General features: G+C 55.1%; 1 protein-coding gene across 1 annotated transcript in view; it reads left to right on the forward strand.

The window, feature by feature from the left end:
* PTPRU (protein tyrosine phosphatase receptor type U) overlaps positions 1 to 17873 on the forward strand; it is an 88525-nt gene that overhangs the window by 1026 nt on the left and 69626 nt on the right. Inside the window, 2 exon segments of the mRNA XM_070384323.1 lie at positions 16609 to 16716; positions 16719 to 16739. Coding sequence (XP_070240424.1) covers positions 16609 to 16716; positions 16719 to 16739 — 129 coding nt within the window.

A 17873-nucleotide genomic window follows, 5' to 3' on the forward strand; every position in this document is an offset into this window, starting at 1 on the left:
GGCGGTGCAGGTTGTGTTGTGTGTGTGTCCCTCGGGTGTGCGCGTGGGGCGCGCGGGCCCCGGAACAAGTTGTCCTGGCGGCGCCCCGTTGCCTCCCCGGTCGGGCCGGGCCTGAGGCTTGGCAGCGAGGGATGGGGGCCCGGCGGCCGCCGACTCCGACATGTCGGGCTGTTTGTTGTTTCGCAAGTTCAGCGCGGCGTTGGCTGGTGGCGGATCCGAGACGGCGCCGGGTCTGCGGGGCGCCGGGGCCCGGGCCCGGAGGGCCCAGCGCGGGGTGGGGGCGGCCGCGGGGGCTGCGGGGCGCGCCGGGGCCGGCGGGAGGGGAGGGCCGTGCGGCCGGGCGATCGTGCGGGGACCGGGCCGCGGCTGCACCCAGGCGGCGGGGCGGGGTGGGGGTGCGTCCGGGTGGGCCGGGCCTGGCTCTGGGCGGCCGGACGGCGCCCCCTCCGGTTGCGCGCTGGAGGCGCCGCGGACGCCGGGGTCTCCTGGGACACCCCCCTCCTCCGTCGACTCCGCAACTTTGTACGGCCTCCGGGCTGGTGGGGTGTGAGTGTACGCGTGTGAGCGTGTGTCTCGGTGCTTCTAGGTGCCGTGTGACCGCGCTGTCTCTCTCAGTGTGTTTCGGAGAGTGGAGTCTTTTGGAGGTGTGTTGTGTGTGTGTGTGTGTGAAGTTGTACGTGTGATCGCGTTTCTGAATGTGTGTATCCAGAGCTGTGGCTGTGTGTCCGTGTGTGCTGTGGACCGTGTGTCGGCGGCGGCTGTGTGTGTTCATGTGTCTGTCCCCGCCTCCCCCACCCCCCATCCTACCCGGAGGCCTGGGATGCCACACTGGGGGCCCTCTCCTGCGGAGTTGCTTCTGATGGCCCTTCTGTGGCGGGGGTGGCCTGTGCCCTCCCGGCGGCCTCAGCATCCCCGCGCCCTCTGGTTGGGCGGCTCCAGTCTGGTACCCGGGGCACCCGAGTAACGGGGAGACGCCCCAGACGGGTTTCCGAGCCTAGACACAGGCAGAGCCACCTCGGCCCCAGGGAGCCTCCTTCAGGCCGCCGGTCTCCGAGAACTGGCCTCTCCCGATCGCATTTGCTGCCCTGCCGCCCGCTCCGGCCTCTCGGGCGGAGCTCCCAGGGCGCCGGCAGCCTCTCCTGCCACTGACTCTGAGGTCAGCCGGACCCTGCGGCCCCAGGCCGTCGCGCACAGCTTTAGCTTTGACCCCTGAGCGCCGGAGAGGACCCCTAAGGCGACCTCCCTCCTTATCTTCCCCCAACACTTACCCCTGTCCTGCAGCGACTTTGCCCCCTCCCCCACTCTGAGATCAAACCGAGGTACTACATGCTCTCCCATCCCTACCTCCATCACCTTGATTCTGAGAACCCTCAGATGTGCCCCCCCCCCACCCTCCGCCCTCTTCTAACAGGAGGGACTACCCACGGCTGAGGTTGGGGACTGAGATCTTGAGCCAGTTGCTTCCATTCCTGGGGCCCCGGTTTTCTGCTCTGTCCCATGGGCTTCATGATAAAGGTGTATGGTACTTGGTAGATTGTAAAGAAAGCCTCTGTCTGTGAGTGCCAAGGAACAAAAGACGGTTTTGAGGATGGCTACAGAGCCCCAGAGGTTGTGATTTGCAGCCAGGGGGACCTGGGTTCAAATTTGCCTCTGCCATTTGCTGTCCTTGTGTCCTTGGGCAAGTCACTTCTCTTCCACAGTTCCTGACACCTGTAGCTATTACTGTTGAGCTTCATTCAGAAGCCCTGAGTAGAAGGGATGTGATCTCCCCGCGTCCCCGAACTGGTTTGAGTCAGCCCAGCTCCCTGAAAGGGCCTCCTGAGTCCCCCCTCCCCCCAAAGGGTGGGTGGTGATGTCTCTGAGCCATGCAAATCTGGCAGTAATTTATTCCGTTGCGTTCTAGCTCATTTTGTCCTTTTGGTTGCTGGCGCTGTGGACAGCAGGAATGAGGGAGAGGCTGCCCAGTGGTTTCAGGTTGGGCAATAAAGGCTTGTCTGGGCAGCTGGCCCTTCTCCCTGGGATGGGGGAGGGACTCAGCAGGAAGACGTGATAGTGGCCAGAGTGGGGGGTGCTGAGCTCCTGGGCAGCCTCCTGCCCAGCTCTGGTGCCAGGGAAAACCCAGGGTGGATGCCCTGCTTGTTCCAGGTGGGCCGCCATCCTGCCCTGCTTTCTTCAGCTAAACCAGACCAGGGTGGGGGGTGGCAGGTCATGCAGGACTGGGTTAGCTAGAGTTGTTGAGGGAGCCTTGTGCCCTCCTTTTTCTTTCAACACCCTTCCCTCCTCCAAGCTGTTCTCCTGTATCCTGATGCACCTGACCCTCATGCCATCTCAGGATCTCTCTCATCTGTCCCCTTCTCGCCATCCTTACCCATCTTTCCTGTGCAGGCAGGCTCCAGCCTCTTCCTTCCACTCCTCCCTCCTTAGTATCAGGGATCTTCCTAAAATGCATTTGAAATCCTGGTTTGAAACCCTTTGAAAGCTCACCCCATTACCTACCAGTTAAATCTCTTCCCCAGGTCCTCTTGCCTGCTCTGACCCCTGCCTGCCTCTCCAGTCCCATCCGCTTTGTGCTCTTTGCCTTGCATCCTGTGCTCTGACCAGTTTAACCCACCTCCCAACACCCAGTAAATGCCCACTGCCCTCCGTCTTCTCTCTGGGTCTCTGGACAAGCTGTGTCTTCTCCCCAGAGCTCTCTAACTCCACCTCCTCACTGTGTGAACTCCCGCTCCTCCTTCAGGTTTCAGCTTAGACATCACCTCCTCTCTGAAGCCTTCCTTGGTTACTCCCTCTTCTAGTCCAAGAAGGGAGGAGGGGGGTGTTGATTGGATTTTTTCACAGCACTGTAATTATTGTAATTACAGTTTATTGCTCTTTTCTCCCTTAGAGACCATGAGCTCAGTGGGGACAGGGACTGGGTGTTTAGCTCACTTTTGAATCTTAACTGCCAGGTACGAGGCCTGGCCCACTCCTGCTGAATAAATACACCAGGCAGGAAAGAATGAGTGATGTCCAGGGGGTCAAGTTCTGAGCTGGAGATGCCAGATGGGGGCGCACCGACTCCACTGAAAGTAGAGATTGAAGAAGTAGGTTTCCCTCCAGGAATCTGGAAAATTCTGCTGGGGGGGGATGGTATTGTATGCAAAGGCCACACAGAGAGTGTCATCTGGGAACTGGGAGTTGGAGAGGTCATCTCTCTGCCTGCGAGTCCCCCGCCCCCCCGCTGCTGTCCGCCACCCCCTCTCCCACAACCACCCTCGCCCCCCAGCAGCTAGCAGGGCTTGGTGTCACCCCTGGTCTCAGCTCTTTGTCCTGGAGGCTTGGCAGTTGGTGAGAGGCATCAGAGTCCCAACCGTCACTCTGAGTGAGCATCTGGTCTGGGGAGGAGGGGGAGGGCCCTGTGGGGGGAGGGTGGGGTTCCCTTAGTCCTCTGTCCTCCTCTCAGCCTCTGTCCTGGCTGCCCCTGAACCCAGGAATTGGGGAGTGCTGCTCCTGTGGTGACCCTGCAGGTGGGGTTCGGCGGGGGGCCGGGGGAGGTGTGTGCAGGTGTCACCCTGACATCTGGACCCTTAGAATGGTGTGTGTGTGTGTGTGTCTGTGATTGTATGATTGTAGCCTGGGGCACAGGACACATGTATGGCTTCTCGGAGGTGGGGGGGGGTGGTCTAGCCATCTGTTCACCCTGTGTGGCAGGATCTGAATTCCGAGTCAGGAGTCACCCAGCTGCTCTGATCCCGGGGAGCCTGATGCTGGGTGTCCAGGTATCCATGTGTTAGATCCCTGGAGTTTGGGTGCAGAGCTCTTTGGGTGGGTGACATCTCAGGATCTGGGCATGGGTGTCCCAGGACCCGGATGTGGGAGGATCGGGATGTGTCAACATAAGAATATCTCAGTGTCTCTGGATCTGGAGGTGGGTGTACGCCGGTGGCTGGGAGTCCTCAGGTTAATGGGTGTGGGGGACTGTAGCTGCCTTGTGCCCAGCTGTGGGGCTGCCCAGATGCCTGGGTGTGGGTACCAATGTGTCTCGGTCTGGGGTATCTATGTATCCAGCAATGGGGTGCGCCTGTGTTGGAGTATCCAGGTGTTGGTGGGCTTGGCTGTAAGGTGCTCCGTGGTCAGTGTGTCGAGGTGTATATTTAGGTGTCTGCATCTCCAGGAAAGGGGTGTGCATGTTTGGGTGGGGAATGTCCTTGTGGTTCTGCTGCACTGTGGACCAGGGCCTGGGCCTGTGCCAACCCAGCCTGTGATGCTGCCTTCCAGGGGGCCGGCCTCCTGATTTTCAGACAGTCCCCAGCGCCAGGGCCCTCTGGAGGAAGCCCCTGTGGTTCTGCTTCTTAATAGATAGTCACTAGAACTTTATCGAATGGTGGAATTGTTCTCTACGTGTACTCTCCAGTTTGGCGGCTACTCCTTCACAGGTGGCTATTCGATTACTAATTTTTTGTCTACACTGGATCTTTGTTTCGTGGCTCGCGGGGTTCTTTCCAGTTGCCTTGCGCTGATTCTCTAGTTGCTCCAGGCATGTGAAATCATAATTCCCCAAGCATGGATCGAACCCACATCCTCTGCACTGGAAGGCAGATTCTCAACCACTGAACCACTGGGCAAGTCCCTGGCTATTAGATTTTAATTTAAATAAACATTCAGTCCCTCAGTCTCACCACCCAGATTTTGAGTCCTCAAGAGTCGCCTCTTGCTAGTAACTATTATATTGGTCAGGCTGCGTATTGGTCAAGAGCATCTCCATCACTGCAAAAAACTCCATGGACAGTGCTGGTCTAGAGGTGCAAGGCCTACAGCATCTTTAGTGAGGCCTGGACACCTCACCAAGTGGCTGGACTGTCACTCTGTGGCCACTGAAGAAGGCTTTGCTGAATCCACGCCCCCTTCTCTGCAGCCCGTTCATTCCCTGCCTGGACCATTGTAGTGGCCCCCTCCTTGGTCTCCGTTCTGCCGTCTGCCTGCTTCCACCATCCCGGGATCTGAATGGCCTCTCAGGCAGACATAGGATGCTGCCACTCCCTTGCTGTAAGCTGAAGGCTCTCCAACGCCCAGGGGCCAAAGCCTGAGGTGGCAGAGAAGACCGTGTATGACCCAGTCCCTGCTCTCCATGACTCCTCTGTGTTTATAGCTCTCCTCCCCTGACCCCACTCCTCCCTGTCCGCTTTTGGCTCCAGGCTCACCAGGCCAGTGTTGATCCCAGAACCCGCCAGGCTCTTTCACACCTCTCTACCTTTGCACATGCTGTGGCTTCTGCCAAGAATGCCCTTCCCACCCGCCTCAGTTCCTAGAAGCCTGCCTTCTTGCTCAGCTTTCAGAGTCCAGCTCTGATGTCGCTTCCCCAGGGAAGCCTTCTCAGACCCTTTCTGGCACGGTTGACCAGGTTTCTCCCACAGTGCACGTGATTCAGTGGGCTGCAGCATTTCCTATCTCCTTCCCCACTAGGCTGGGAGGAAGGGCTGGGTCAGTGGTGAAGAATCCGCCTGCGATGCAGAAGACGCAGGAGATGCGGGTTCTATCCCTGGGCCAGGAAGATCCCCTGGCAGCCCACTCCAGTATTCTTGGATCATGGCAACCCACTCCAGTATTCTTGCCTGGAGAATTCCATGGACAGAGGAGCCTGGTGGGCTACAGTCCATGGGGTCACAAAGAGTCGGACACGACTGAGACTACTGAGCACGCACGTGTGCACGCGTAGTAGAGGGGAGGAAGGATTGGGAGAGGGAAATTGGGAAGGCATGTTGAGATATTTGATGGGCAAGATCACAGCCAGGGATGGAATGACAGCTGTGGGGTGGGGAACCATGAGGGGGGATGGGACATAACCTGCAATAAAGCTATACTGGGGGGGATGGGGACAGCTGGGAATGAGGGGACAGGTGGTGTTGGGGGGACAACTGAGGGTGGGGGAATAGATGGGGGGTGGCTAGAAGGGGAAATGGGACAGCTGAGGGACAAAAGGTGACAACTGGAAAGTATGAGAACCCTATTTGGACAGGATGGGGGGTCTCAACTGAGAGGGTGGGCCATACATTGCTCAGGATGTGTGTGTGTGTGTGTGTGTGTGTGTGCGTGCGCGTACCTAGAGTGTAGTGGTGAAGTGTGGCTTGGGAACCACACCATCTAGGTTCCGATCCTGGCTCTCCCACTGCTAGCCACGTAGCCCTTGGGCGAGTTGCTTGACCTCTCTGACCCTTTAGTGTTCTCATCTGTGAGAGGAGAGATGATAATGGAACATACTGCATGGGACTGTAGTGAGGATGTATTTTATACACGTACGTGTATAGTTTAGAACAGGTTCTGGCATGTGATAAGCCCTGCGTGTGCTAAACTGTTATTAAGTGTGTGTGTATGTGTTACAGCATCCTGTGTGCTCAGAAAAGCTTGTTCTTGGCTTCTGATCAAATCCAGGCTTGGGAGGGGTGATGGGGCTGCTGGAGGGGCCATCCAGGTTCAGTGGGTCTGGGAAGCCTTTTGCCCACTTCCCTCCCTGTTCATCCACTTCCCACCCACTCGGTACCAGGGCCGAGTCCAATAGGTGTCCCTCTCTGTCTCTCTCTCCTCCTGCCCCACACTGCCCAGCCCTGGGCTGGGGGCCAGGGGATGTGCTTTAATTGTCCAAAAGCTTTTCAGCAGAATCTGAATTCATTGTTCGCCTGCCAGCGCGCTGGGGCCCTGCTCAGATAGAAATACCTGGACCATGTGCTCAGTTCTGGCTGCCCGCCCTGTGGGTGGCGGTGGCTTCATCCTGTGCCCTTGGAGAGTCACTGGGGTGGAAGGTGCTGGGGATGGGAGATGCGAGAGGGGGAAGCCCACAGGGTGGATGGGGACTCAGCCCCCAACCTGTAGGGTGGTCAACCCAGCCTGGCAGAGCTGTAGACGCAAGGGTTTTCTGGGCTCCCCTGCTGTCCAGAGCACCATGGGAGGTGTGTGCCACCTCTTGACCTCATGCTAAGAACTGCCCTGCATCACGGCCCTGGATTGCTCTGGCTGTGTGCTCTCCAGGGCTCCTGGACCCATCCCCTCAAGGCGAGGCCACTGGATTTCATCCATGCACTGCTCTGCATCTCAGCCTTACGCTGCATGCTGCACTCTGTTCGTTTCCACGCTGCACTGACTGTGTGGACTTTTGTGCGTGTCTGTTCACTCCGTCTGCAATGTCCCGTTGTGCTGTGTCCTGTCGTTGTGCTGCCTTTTGTGTCTTTGTGGCTCTCTTCTGTGTCTTCTGTGCTGCGTGACCATCAGATGACGGTGTTGTGTCGGGCTTGTGGACTCTCCTGGAATCGGGCATGGTCTCTGACAATGCACCCCTGTGCTGTGCCAACAGATGGCATGCTACCACGATGCTGCATCTGCGTCACGTGGCCTCTGTAGGCGCTGCATGGTCGCCGTGGGCATCTGCACTGCATCGGGGATGGGCGGGAGCAGCCTGTCTGCGGTCCCCCATCCTGCTGTCCCGGGACAGCATCCCTTGCCGGCGCAGCACTTCTGTCCCATTGCTCCACTGCGCTGCCCCAGAGGTGCGCCTTCTCCTGGCCTGGCCCTGCAGCCTGCACCACTGCCGCTCTAACACCGCCCCTGTGTAATTTCGGCCTTTCCCTGTAGAGCCATGAGGTGTCAGCCGGTGTCCTTCCCGGGATTCTGTAGGCAGCCCCAGATGAGCAATGTCTTTGCTTCAAGCGGCTTCACTGCAGGTTTCCTCTGGCTCCCACTGCACGCTGCCTGAGAAATTGGGAGCTAAACTGCAGCTTGAGGCCACTTTGTAGGGCTCTGGACTGGTGTGGATTTTTACCTGCATTACCTTTGCAAGCACCTGGCGATGCACCTGTGCCCTGCACACCTTCACTGTCCTGGGCCTCTGCCTTGCACTGTACCTGTTCACCTGTTCGGGCGCTCTAGGATTTCAAGATCCAGAGCGTTTGCACCGAATTCCCTGTTTCACCTGGTGTCTTCACGACATTCCATTTCGGTGCCACTTTCTCGCCCTGCTCTCGAGTCTACACTTTCTGTGCTCCTTGGGACTATGTGGAGCACCGGCAGTTCCTTCTGCACTGCACAATGTCCTTCTCTTTGCCAAATATCTGTGTGTTAAGCCTGCCTCCTCTAGACATCCTTTCGGTGAGGATTCATGGAGCGCCAATATGTGCCAAGCCTAGTGAAGCTTGGGTGGGCCCCCTTGGTGTTCTTCTATACACCTATCCCTTGGTGCCCAGTGCCAGCCCAGTGTACCCCTAATTGCTCACTGGTGCACTGTGCCTCCGAGCAGCTCTGGGTCATGGCCACGATGGATGGGGCACCTCTCCGGTGCGTCATGGCACCGACCCGTCCTGCTGTGCTGTGTCTGGTGCCGTGTGAGGTCTGTGCACCCTGGCTCTGTTCCCGTGCATTGTGTAACAGCATTCCGCCTCTGTGCAGTGTGGAACTGCTGCACTGCACCCCGACACTGGGGTCACGTAGCCCTCTCTCTCCATGGGACCATTGGAAATCCAGGTCTTTGCACTGCACATGTTCATGCATAGCCCTCTGCTTCTCTACTCTGCACTTAAAAAAATTATTTTAAAATATTTTGGCCATGCCATGTGGCATGTGGGGTCTTAGTTCTCTGACCAGGGATCGAACCCACATCCCCTGCATATGAAGTGCGGGGTCTTAAGCACTGGACTGCACTGTGGTTTTATGTGACACAGGCTGTCTGTACTACCAGGGTCCATGGACTCTTTGCCCACTGAACCTCTGCACAGAACAGCCCTCCCTTCAGCCCTTTGCCTCTGGAGTCCAGCCTTGCCCCGTGTCTTCCCCTTAAGTTCAGTTCAGTTGCTCAGTCGTGTCCTACTGTTTGTGACCCCATTGACTGCAGCCAGGCTTCCCTGTCCATCACCAACTCCCGGAGCTTACTCAAACTCATATCCCTCAAGTCATTGATGCCATCCATCCTCTCTCATCTCCTTCTCCTCCCGCTTTCAATCTTTCCCAGCATCAGGGTCTTTTCCAATGAGTCAGTTCTTCACATCAGGTGGCCAAAGCATTGGAGTTTCAGCTTCAACCTCAGTCCTTCCAATGAATATTCAGGACCTATTTCCTTTAGGATTCACTGGTTGGATCTCCTTGCAGTCCAAGGGACTCTCAAGAGTCTTCTCCAAAACCATAGTTCAAAAGCATCAATTCTTCAGTGCTCAGCTTTCTTTATAGTCCAACTCTCACATCCATACATGACTACTGGGAAAACCATAGCTTTGACTAGATGGATCTTTGTTGGCAAAGTAATGTCTCTGCTTTTAATATGCTGTCTAGTTTGGTCATAGTTTTTCTTTCAAGGAGCAAGTGTCTTTTATTTTTTCCCCTTATTAACAATATGGCAGCCCTGCTGTTAATTTTGGGGCTTACTGTGCTTTTGATCCAGGAGTTGGGGAGTAGGTCTGGCTGAAGTTTCCTCTGCTGTAGCTGACTTCCTTCTCTTCTGAGTAGAGCTGGAAGGATGCTGGCACTGTTGGGTTCTGTATTGGCTCCTGTAGAGGGTAAAGCTCAGCTTTCTCACCCTGTGGCCTGGCCCTGGGTAATCTTCTTGGTTGCAGCTCTGCTGAATGCTGTGTGATTAGAAAGTGAGCATATTGCTGCCAGCCCTGCCCTTGATTAATTGATCATCAGTTATTTAGGGCTCTGGGGAGCAGCGCCAGGGAGCCCTAGCTAATGTCTGGCTGTATTGATCTGGGCCAGGAGAGCAGTGAAGTGGGCTGGGCCAGGTTTCTGGACTGGAATCATGGTCTTTGAGTCTGGGTAGGGTTGGTCAGGATCAGAAGAAGTTGTGGTATTTATATGAATGGAATATTCAGTTCAGTCGCTCAATCGTGTCTGACTCTGTGACCCCATGGACTGCAGCATGCCAGGCATCCCTGTCCATCCCCAATTCCTGGAGCTTACTCAAGCTCATGTCCATTGAGTCAGTGATGCCATCCAACCATCTCATCCTCTGTTTTCCCCTTCTCCTCCTGCCTTCGATCTTTCCCAGGGTCTTTTCCAATGAGATATTAGTCAGCCATAACAAGGAACAAATTTGAGTCAGTTGAACTGGGGTGGATGAATCTAGAGCCAGTTATACAGAGTGAAGTAAGTCAGAAAGAGAAAAATAAATATCTCATATTAATGTATATATATGGAATCTAGAAAAATGGTCCTGATGAACCCATCCTCAGGGCAGGAATAGAGACACAGATGTGGAGGATGGACTTGTGGTCACAGTGGAGGAAGGAAAGGGTGGAACGACCTGAGAGAGTAACACTGAAATACATAAACCACCGCGTGTAAAATTGGTAGCTAGCGGGAAGTTGCTGTATAACACAGGGGGCTCAGCCCGGTGCTCTGTGACGACCTAGAGGGGTGGGATGGGGTGGGAGGCACATTCAAGTGGGAGGGCATGTATTAATACATATGATGTATACATACATATGTAATACGTATGTAATATATATACTTATGGCTGATTCACGTTGTTGTACAGCAGAAACCAACACGAGTTTGTAAAGCAGTTATCCTTCAATTAAAAATGGACAGAAAGGAACCAGCTGGGATTGTGCCGTCAGTAAGTCCAGCCTTGGTTGGTATTTTCCTATACACAGGGCTTGGGGATGGTGTTCAAAGGCAAAAGAGACCTCAAGAAGGGAGGAGGCGGAGGTTAGACAGGCCTGAGATGGAGCTATTGTTGGGGTGGAGAATGTGGGATGGGGCTAGGTTGGGCAGGAACGTCCAAGGGTGAGTCTGTGTTGGTTCTAGGGTGGTGTTGGGCTACCTAGAAAGGGGGTGTGGCTTCAGATGATGACATGAGCCAGTGTTATCCTTGGGGTTGTATCTGAGTTCCCCAGGCCAGGGTTGGGGCTATGCCGGGGGTAGGGTATGAGGCCAGCCCCTAAATTTGTAATCCGTCGGGAGGAGTTTTGTTTCTCCTGGGGCCATCCCTTGGGAACTGAATGTTCTATTGACAAACCAAAGGGAACAAAAATCTCATTGCAAACAGACTCTGTTTACCTAGGGTCTTTGGAAAACACTGATGCTGGCTGGCAGCCGTAGTTGGCACAGAGCACCATTCCCTGTCTGGTGGGGAGGAAGTCTGGTGCTTCCATGTTTGTGGTGCCCACACGCACAGGCGCACACGCACACACATGCACCATTCTCCTCTACCCACCGCGTACACTCGCCTCCCCTTAGGTACACACTTGCTGCTGACCGTACCCCCGCATGTAAACAGATGCCTACATGCCCACAGCTTCACAGCGCGCTGCCTGGGAGACGCACACTTTGAGACCTGTGCTCACCTCACATACCTGTCCCCCTAGCATCTCTCTGCCCTCAAGTTATTCTTACCCACATGCATGCTCACACAAATGGGATCAGAATTCTAGAGGTGGAGCAGCCTTAGAAGTCACCGAGATCTTCATTCTCATTTCATAGGTGAGCAAGTGGAGCTTCAGAGAGGGCAAGCCACTTGCCCAAGGTCACACAGGGAGTTAGAGGCTCAGCGGGAATTCGACCCAGGCCTCCTGCCTCCCAGTCGAGTGCTCACAAGTCAGCACCAGGCCATCACTCTCACTGGCATGTGCACGTGTGTGCATGCACACACACACGCACGCATCTGTGCGTGGAAATACATGCATATGGAGGGGTGGAGACCCCCTCCTACACTCTGGTTCCTCTTGCAGAGGTTGCTTTGCCCCTTACATCACCTCATCCAGAGCCCAGCCGGATGTGGACAAACCATCATCCTCCCTTCCCAAATTGTGGCTGACGGTTGCTCAGGCAACCGCCTGCCAGATTGGGGAGATTAGCTGAGGAATGTAGCTGGGCCAGTTTGAGCTGAGGCTGGGGGAGCTGTTGGGGGTCCTGGGTTGATTCAGCCCACCCTCTCAGGGAGGCCCTGGCAGAGATGCTGTACCCGCAGAAGGGTCTGGTTTTCTCCCTGTCCCCAGCTGAGACTCTGTCCCCAAAGCGTGGATGAGGCTGGGGGAAGAGAGTGTGAACATTTGAGCATGTGTGTGTGTGTGTGCATGCACTCGCATGTGCATTGTGCATCTCTGTCGGTGTGCTTGGAACGTGTGCTGTTTGTGTCCAGGATGGGCATTTGAGGTCCCTTCCTCACTGGTTTCTGACATCTGGTTCCAGACCCCTTGATAACTTATCCCACTTCTGACCCTATAGTGTCCTCTGGAGAAGCCCCCTGCCCTCCTCATGGCTTATAGCAGGGGTCCCCAACCTCCGGGATCTGGTGCCTGATGATCTGAGGTGGAGCTGATGTAATAAGAATAGAAATAAAGTGCACAATGAACAAAATGTGCTCGAATTCTCGCAAAACCATCGCTGCCCCCACCCTCCTGCCCTGTCTGTAGAAAAATTGTCTTCCATGAAACTGGTCCCCGGTCCCAAAAAGGTTGAGGACCGCTGGCTGATAGGATGTATCACCTGCCTCATCTGAATCCAGGAGCTTCTCTGCTCCAATACGAATTGTGTCTTCCCAACTCAGAACGAGGCCGGACCTCTCGCTCTGGCACTCGGCTCTCCTAGATCTGGCCTCAGCCTCCTGCCCACCAGTCTCATCTCCCATTGCTTTGGCCAGTCTGGGCTCCTCTCTGTGTCCTGGATGAACTGTGTTACCCACTACTTTCCCTTGCTCCTGCTGGTCCCTTTGCCTCAAACGCCTCTCTCCATCTCTGCTGGCCACAGTGACACCCATCCTTCCAGGCTCTGCTCAGATGCACCCACCTCCAGGAAACCTTCCCCCTGCACCTACCTTCCTCCGCTGACCACCTCCCCATCCCCACCACCGTGGCCTTGACTCTTCTCTGTTTTGTCTTGTTCCCTCACCTCACTCTAACTAGGAAGTCCTTGAAGGCAGAGCAGAGTCTTAAGCATCCATGTGCCTTTACTGGTGCCAACCCGGGGCCTGCTTTGTATTGTCAGTGGATGGATGTCCTGTGACTGGAACTGAATTGGCACATGTGGCCAGTCTTCTTGAATGAAGATAGATGGCTTAAATCCCAGCTTCTCGGACTTAAGATGTGGCCTTGGGCAAGCCACCTCCACCTCCTTGTGCCTTGGTGTCCATCTGTAAAATGGGAATAATCATAGTACCTACCTTGTGAGTTACTTTGAGGGATAGTGGCACGGCAGGTCCTGGTGGCAGGTGGCAGCCCTCATGGTGGCATTGATGTGTGTGTGCATGTCTGGGCCCAAGTCTGGGTCGATGGAGCTGGGAGGGATTTCCTGACCATTCTTGCTCTTAATGCAAAGTCTAATCTATTTTCTTCCCTCTGGGCTGGGGGCCCCCAGCAGGAGCTGGGTCTCTAGCAGAGGCGGGGACCTGGCTTTGGGACTTACAGCTCCTGAGCCATCCAGACTGGAGGTGATGGGGGCTTTTCCCAGGATCTGGGAGGGCAGATTGTTCCCATCCCAGGGTGAGCTGGGGACCAGGTCAGGGTGGGGCTCTCCATGGAGAGCCTGGCCCCAGATTTGTTACCCTCTAAGGACCGTGGCTGGAATGGGCCTGGCCCAGAAACTCAGGACTGGGGATGGACATGGGTCAGGGAGAGGAATCCTTCTGCCTCTGGAAGGGGATGCTCTGAGTGGTGACAGTCAGCTGGGGTCAGTCAGCCTGGTGGGGTCAGTTGCTGGAATTATTTGATAGCGGTCAGGGGTCACTCTGGCTGTGGTCAGTTGGTCTGAGGTCAGTCAGTCTGGTCGAAGTCAGATGGTCTGGTGGTCATCTGGATGGGGCCACTGGCTCAGGTCTGTCTGTTTGGGTGTCACTGACCTGGGTCAGGCAGTCTGAAGGTTACCCTGGCTAAGGTCAGACAGTCTGGGGGTCCCTCTGGCCAGATCACTTAGTCTGGGAGTCTTGACAGCTCATGTGGCCTGGCCTGGCTTAGAATGGATGGGAGGAAGCCAGGGGGCTGGCATTCTCAGGCTCGCCCTAGGGCCACGGGTGACATGTCTGGGACAGCTGCCTTGTTACTTGTGAGGGAACAGGAAGGACCAGAACCCCAGGTCCTTCTGAACCCCAGCAGCACTAGGTCTTGGGGTTCCCTTTATTGCAATTCATCTGGCTCAGGGAGGCCTTGACTGAAACCCTCAGGCACAGACTCAGCTCAGGGTGAATGGAGTCAGCTGTCTCCTCCTCCAGGAAGCCCTCCCTGACCATCTCTACTGGCCTTGTTTTCTCTCTGTGCTGTGCTATGGGCCATTTTCCAGGGGGAGAGCCAAGGCCTCCCCAGCACAGATGGGGTTAAAACCTACCTTCCATAGGCTACAGGGCACATGCTGACCAGAGTTCTTCATGCAAAGAGGCAAAGTGCTCAGCCAATGTCCTGCCCCAGCTCTGAAGCGAGGCTTTTATTATTTTGTGCCATCCACTCTGTGCCAGCCTCGTGTCCACTTTATTTTACACCCTGATGGGGTCCGTGAAGAGGAAAGGGAGACCCCCCTCCCAACAGCAGTGAGCCTGTGCATGCCTGGCTTTTGCGGGTCAGTTCAAGGGGCTGCTTCACGTGGTCTGTGACAACCTGGAGAGGTCCCCTGCTGCAGAGGGCACAGCAGAGCCTCCTGAAAGTCAGGCCACCGGCCATGTGTGCAGCTGCCCACCACTGTGCCTGGCATGTGGCATTCAATCCCTGTTACTCTCTGTTGCTCATCCCTCCTCTCCTCGAGGCTGAGAAGGGGCTCAGATTTGCTCCTTCTCAGAGTGAAGGTTTTTCTGGTGGGGAGTGTGGACCTCAGCCTCGGATCACCATGGGCTCAAATTCTGCTTCTCTTACTCAGGCGGCTCAGGTGCAGAGCTCCTGTCTTCTGAGTGCTTGCATGTGCCGGCATCGTGCTAAGTGGACCCCTGTATTGAATCCTCAACAAACCCCCATGTGGATGGGGAAGCTGAAGATGAGCAATGGTCATGGTCACAGGACCAGTACATTGCAGAGTCAAGATGCAATCACAAGTCTGTCTGATGCCAAAGCCCACTTACCTATCTACCACCTTATACTGTGAACAAATTCCTTCACCCCTTGGAAACCTCAGTTGCCTCGTCTGTCAAGTGGGGAGAAGTACCAGTGGCTGGATAGGGCCTGGCATGATTTGTGTTTGCTTCCTGGCCACTCATCCAGGCATTTTCCTGGGTCTCATATGCCCAAGTTTACCCCCGGTAGTGGTGGCAATATGTGCTCAGTCCAAGCCCACCAGGCTCCTCTGTCCATGGGATTCTTCAGGCAAGAATACTGGAGTGGGTTGCCATTTCCTCCTCCAGGGGATCGTCCTGACTCAGGGATCAAACCTCAGTTTCTTGTATCATCCTGCATTGGCAGGTGGATTCTTTACCGCTGCACCAGCTCAGGGGAGAGTGCAAGCACCAGTTACTTCCTGAACCAGTGGTGTTCTCAGGTTTATTAGATCCAAGTCGGGGCTTTGATGAGCCAGCTAAGATACGTGGACCTCGTTACCAACCGAAGGACTAGCATCCATTTCCGTCCCCTCTTCCTGCCTCCCCTTCTCCTTATTTAAACTGTGCATAGTGGCTCAGAATCTTGGGAATTTGCTTCCTGTAGTCATTGGTGCCTGGACCTCACATGACAGTGTTTTTGCCTGCCATGTTCCTGCAGGCAGAGACCTCAGTTGGGAGACTTTGGGTGGTGGGCATCCCTTGAGCTCATTCATCAAGTAGAAGTAACGCAGTAGTGGTGCCTACTCAGAAGCCGAGGCCTAAACGGGACTCCACACTCAGCATTTAGCATTGTGCTGGGCTTGTTGTAAGTCACATGATCAATTGTTGTTATTTTTAAGGAGATGCCATCGAGGCTGGCTTAGGGTGATCGATTCTGCCAGTCCTGGGGCCCACTCTCTGTTCTCTCTGCAAAGATGCTGAACACTGACCATCAGTCAGGAGATCTTGGTTCAAACCCCGCCTCTGTCACTGACCTGCCGATTGACCTTAAAGGAGTCACTTAGCCTTTTTGGGCCTCAGTTTCCTCATCTATAAAATGGGGATAATTCTTGTCCTGATCTCATGAGTTGTCGTGAGACTTTAAAGGATAGTAATAATGATAACGTGCTTCCCTGGTGGCTCAGATGGTAAAGACTCTGCCTTCAATGCATGAGATCTGGGTTCAGTCCCTGAGTAGGGACGATCCCCCTGGAGAAGGGAATGGCAACCACTCCAGTATTCTTGCCATGGAGAATTCCATGAACAGAGGAACTTGGTGGACTGTAGCCATGTGACTTGACTGAGTGACAAACACACACACACACACACACGCACAGAGTAATAACAACCAGTTTTTGCTGAGGAGGGTCTTTAATGCGTGGTTGAGCTGTAGGGGGTTTTGGAACCACTGGAGGGGGTGGGCAATGTGGGAGGTCTTGGCATGGGGAGGAGACAATGGAAAGAGGGCCTTGGTGGGGGGAGAGGGTGGGGGAGGGAGCATTTTGTTGGAGGGAGCAGTTGAGGGATGGGTTGAGGAGACGGAGGGGAGGAGGGTGGGCCTGAGTAGGAGGGGACCATGTGGGCACCTGGAGGGTAGCCCAGGAGACCTTTGGGCCAGCACCTCCACTCCAGCCTGGGCTAAGCAGGTCCTGCCCTCACAGCTGGCTGCACCTTTGAGGAGACGAGTGACCCAGCGGTGCCCTGCGAGTACAGCCAGGCCCAGTACGACGACTTCCAGTGGGAGCAGGTGCGGATCCACCCCGGCACCCGGCGCCTGCGGACCTGCCCCACGGTGAGCCTATACCCTCAGTCACCGTTCCTCCTTCGTCTCCTTCCAGGGCCAGGCCGCCTACCCACTGGCTCTGTTACCTTGGGTCCATTGCGTAACCTCTCTGGGCCTCATCTGCTCTGTAGTGACACATATGACACTGTGAATGTGGAGGTCCCCGGACTCAGACCAGTGGTGTACATCAGGTAGTCTTACCTGTAAAATGGGCGCAGGTTTTCAAGTCCTCAAAGACCCTTGTAAACTCTAGGATAAAGCCCACCTCCCGCTATTCCTGGGGCAGCTTAGCTCAGGATCCTCCTTACTCCTGCCAAGTCTTCCTAAATCCTCCACCTTCAGGGAGGCTTCCTTCTCCCTGTGACTGAATCCTGGTCCCCCAGGACGTCAAGATGCTGACAGAGCAGTTGCCCTGAGGGCTAGATGTGTGTAAAACCTTCCCTTCCTCTGCCCCTTTCTTCCTACAAGTCCCAGGTCTTTCCCAGCTTCTGCCTTGTCCAGTCCCTATTTCAGGATGAGGAGCATTTGGCTTCATGAACACTGGACTGGGAGTCAGGAAACTAATTGCATAGATCCTAGTCCTGGCCTTCTACCCTGATGATGGCCTCGAGTGCACTGAGTCATGAAGCCTGGGCTTCAGATCCTGGCTTCATCACTTTACCTGCTGTGTGGTTTCTGGCAAGTCACTTAACTTCTCTGAGCTTCCATTTCCTTAAATGTAAAATGGGGCACAGAATAATTCATTTTATAGTGTTGTAATGTACATAACCCAGGGGTGGCCTGTTCAATGAATGCTTAGAAACAATTGTTGGAGATATTTGAGGGGCCTAACTACTAAGATCCACCAATTGCCATTGGGTAAAGAATCAACTGGGGATTAAGAAGAGGATAAGATGGATGGAGGCCAGATTGTCACCTTTCTTACTGATAAAGGCTGGATCAGAGGACATAGCATAGTAGGAAAACCAAATGGGCTTGCTGGGGGAACCCAGAACTGGATAGCTTGAGGCCCCTCCCCTTGGCCCTGTCACAGTAGGAAGCCAGGACCTTTGTTGGTCAGCTCACAGAATGGCCAATATCACATCTGCTGTCAAGAGTGCATGGGAGGGACAGCAAAGGTTCTCACTGTGGGGCCAGGACTTG

Source organism: Bos mutus, chromosome 2 (assembly GCF_027580195.1).
Source record: "Bos mutus isolate GX-2022 chromosome 2, NWIPB_WYAK_1.1, whole genome shotgun sequence".
Taxonomy (NCBI): domain Eukaryota; kingdom Metazoa; phylum Chordata; class Mammalia; order Artiodactyla; family Bovidae; genus Bos; species Bos mutus.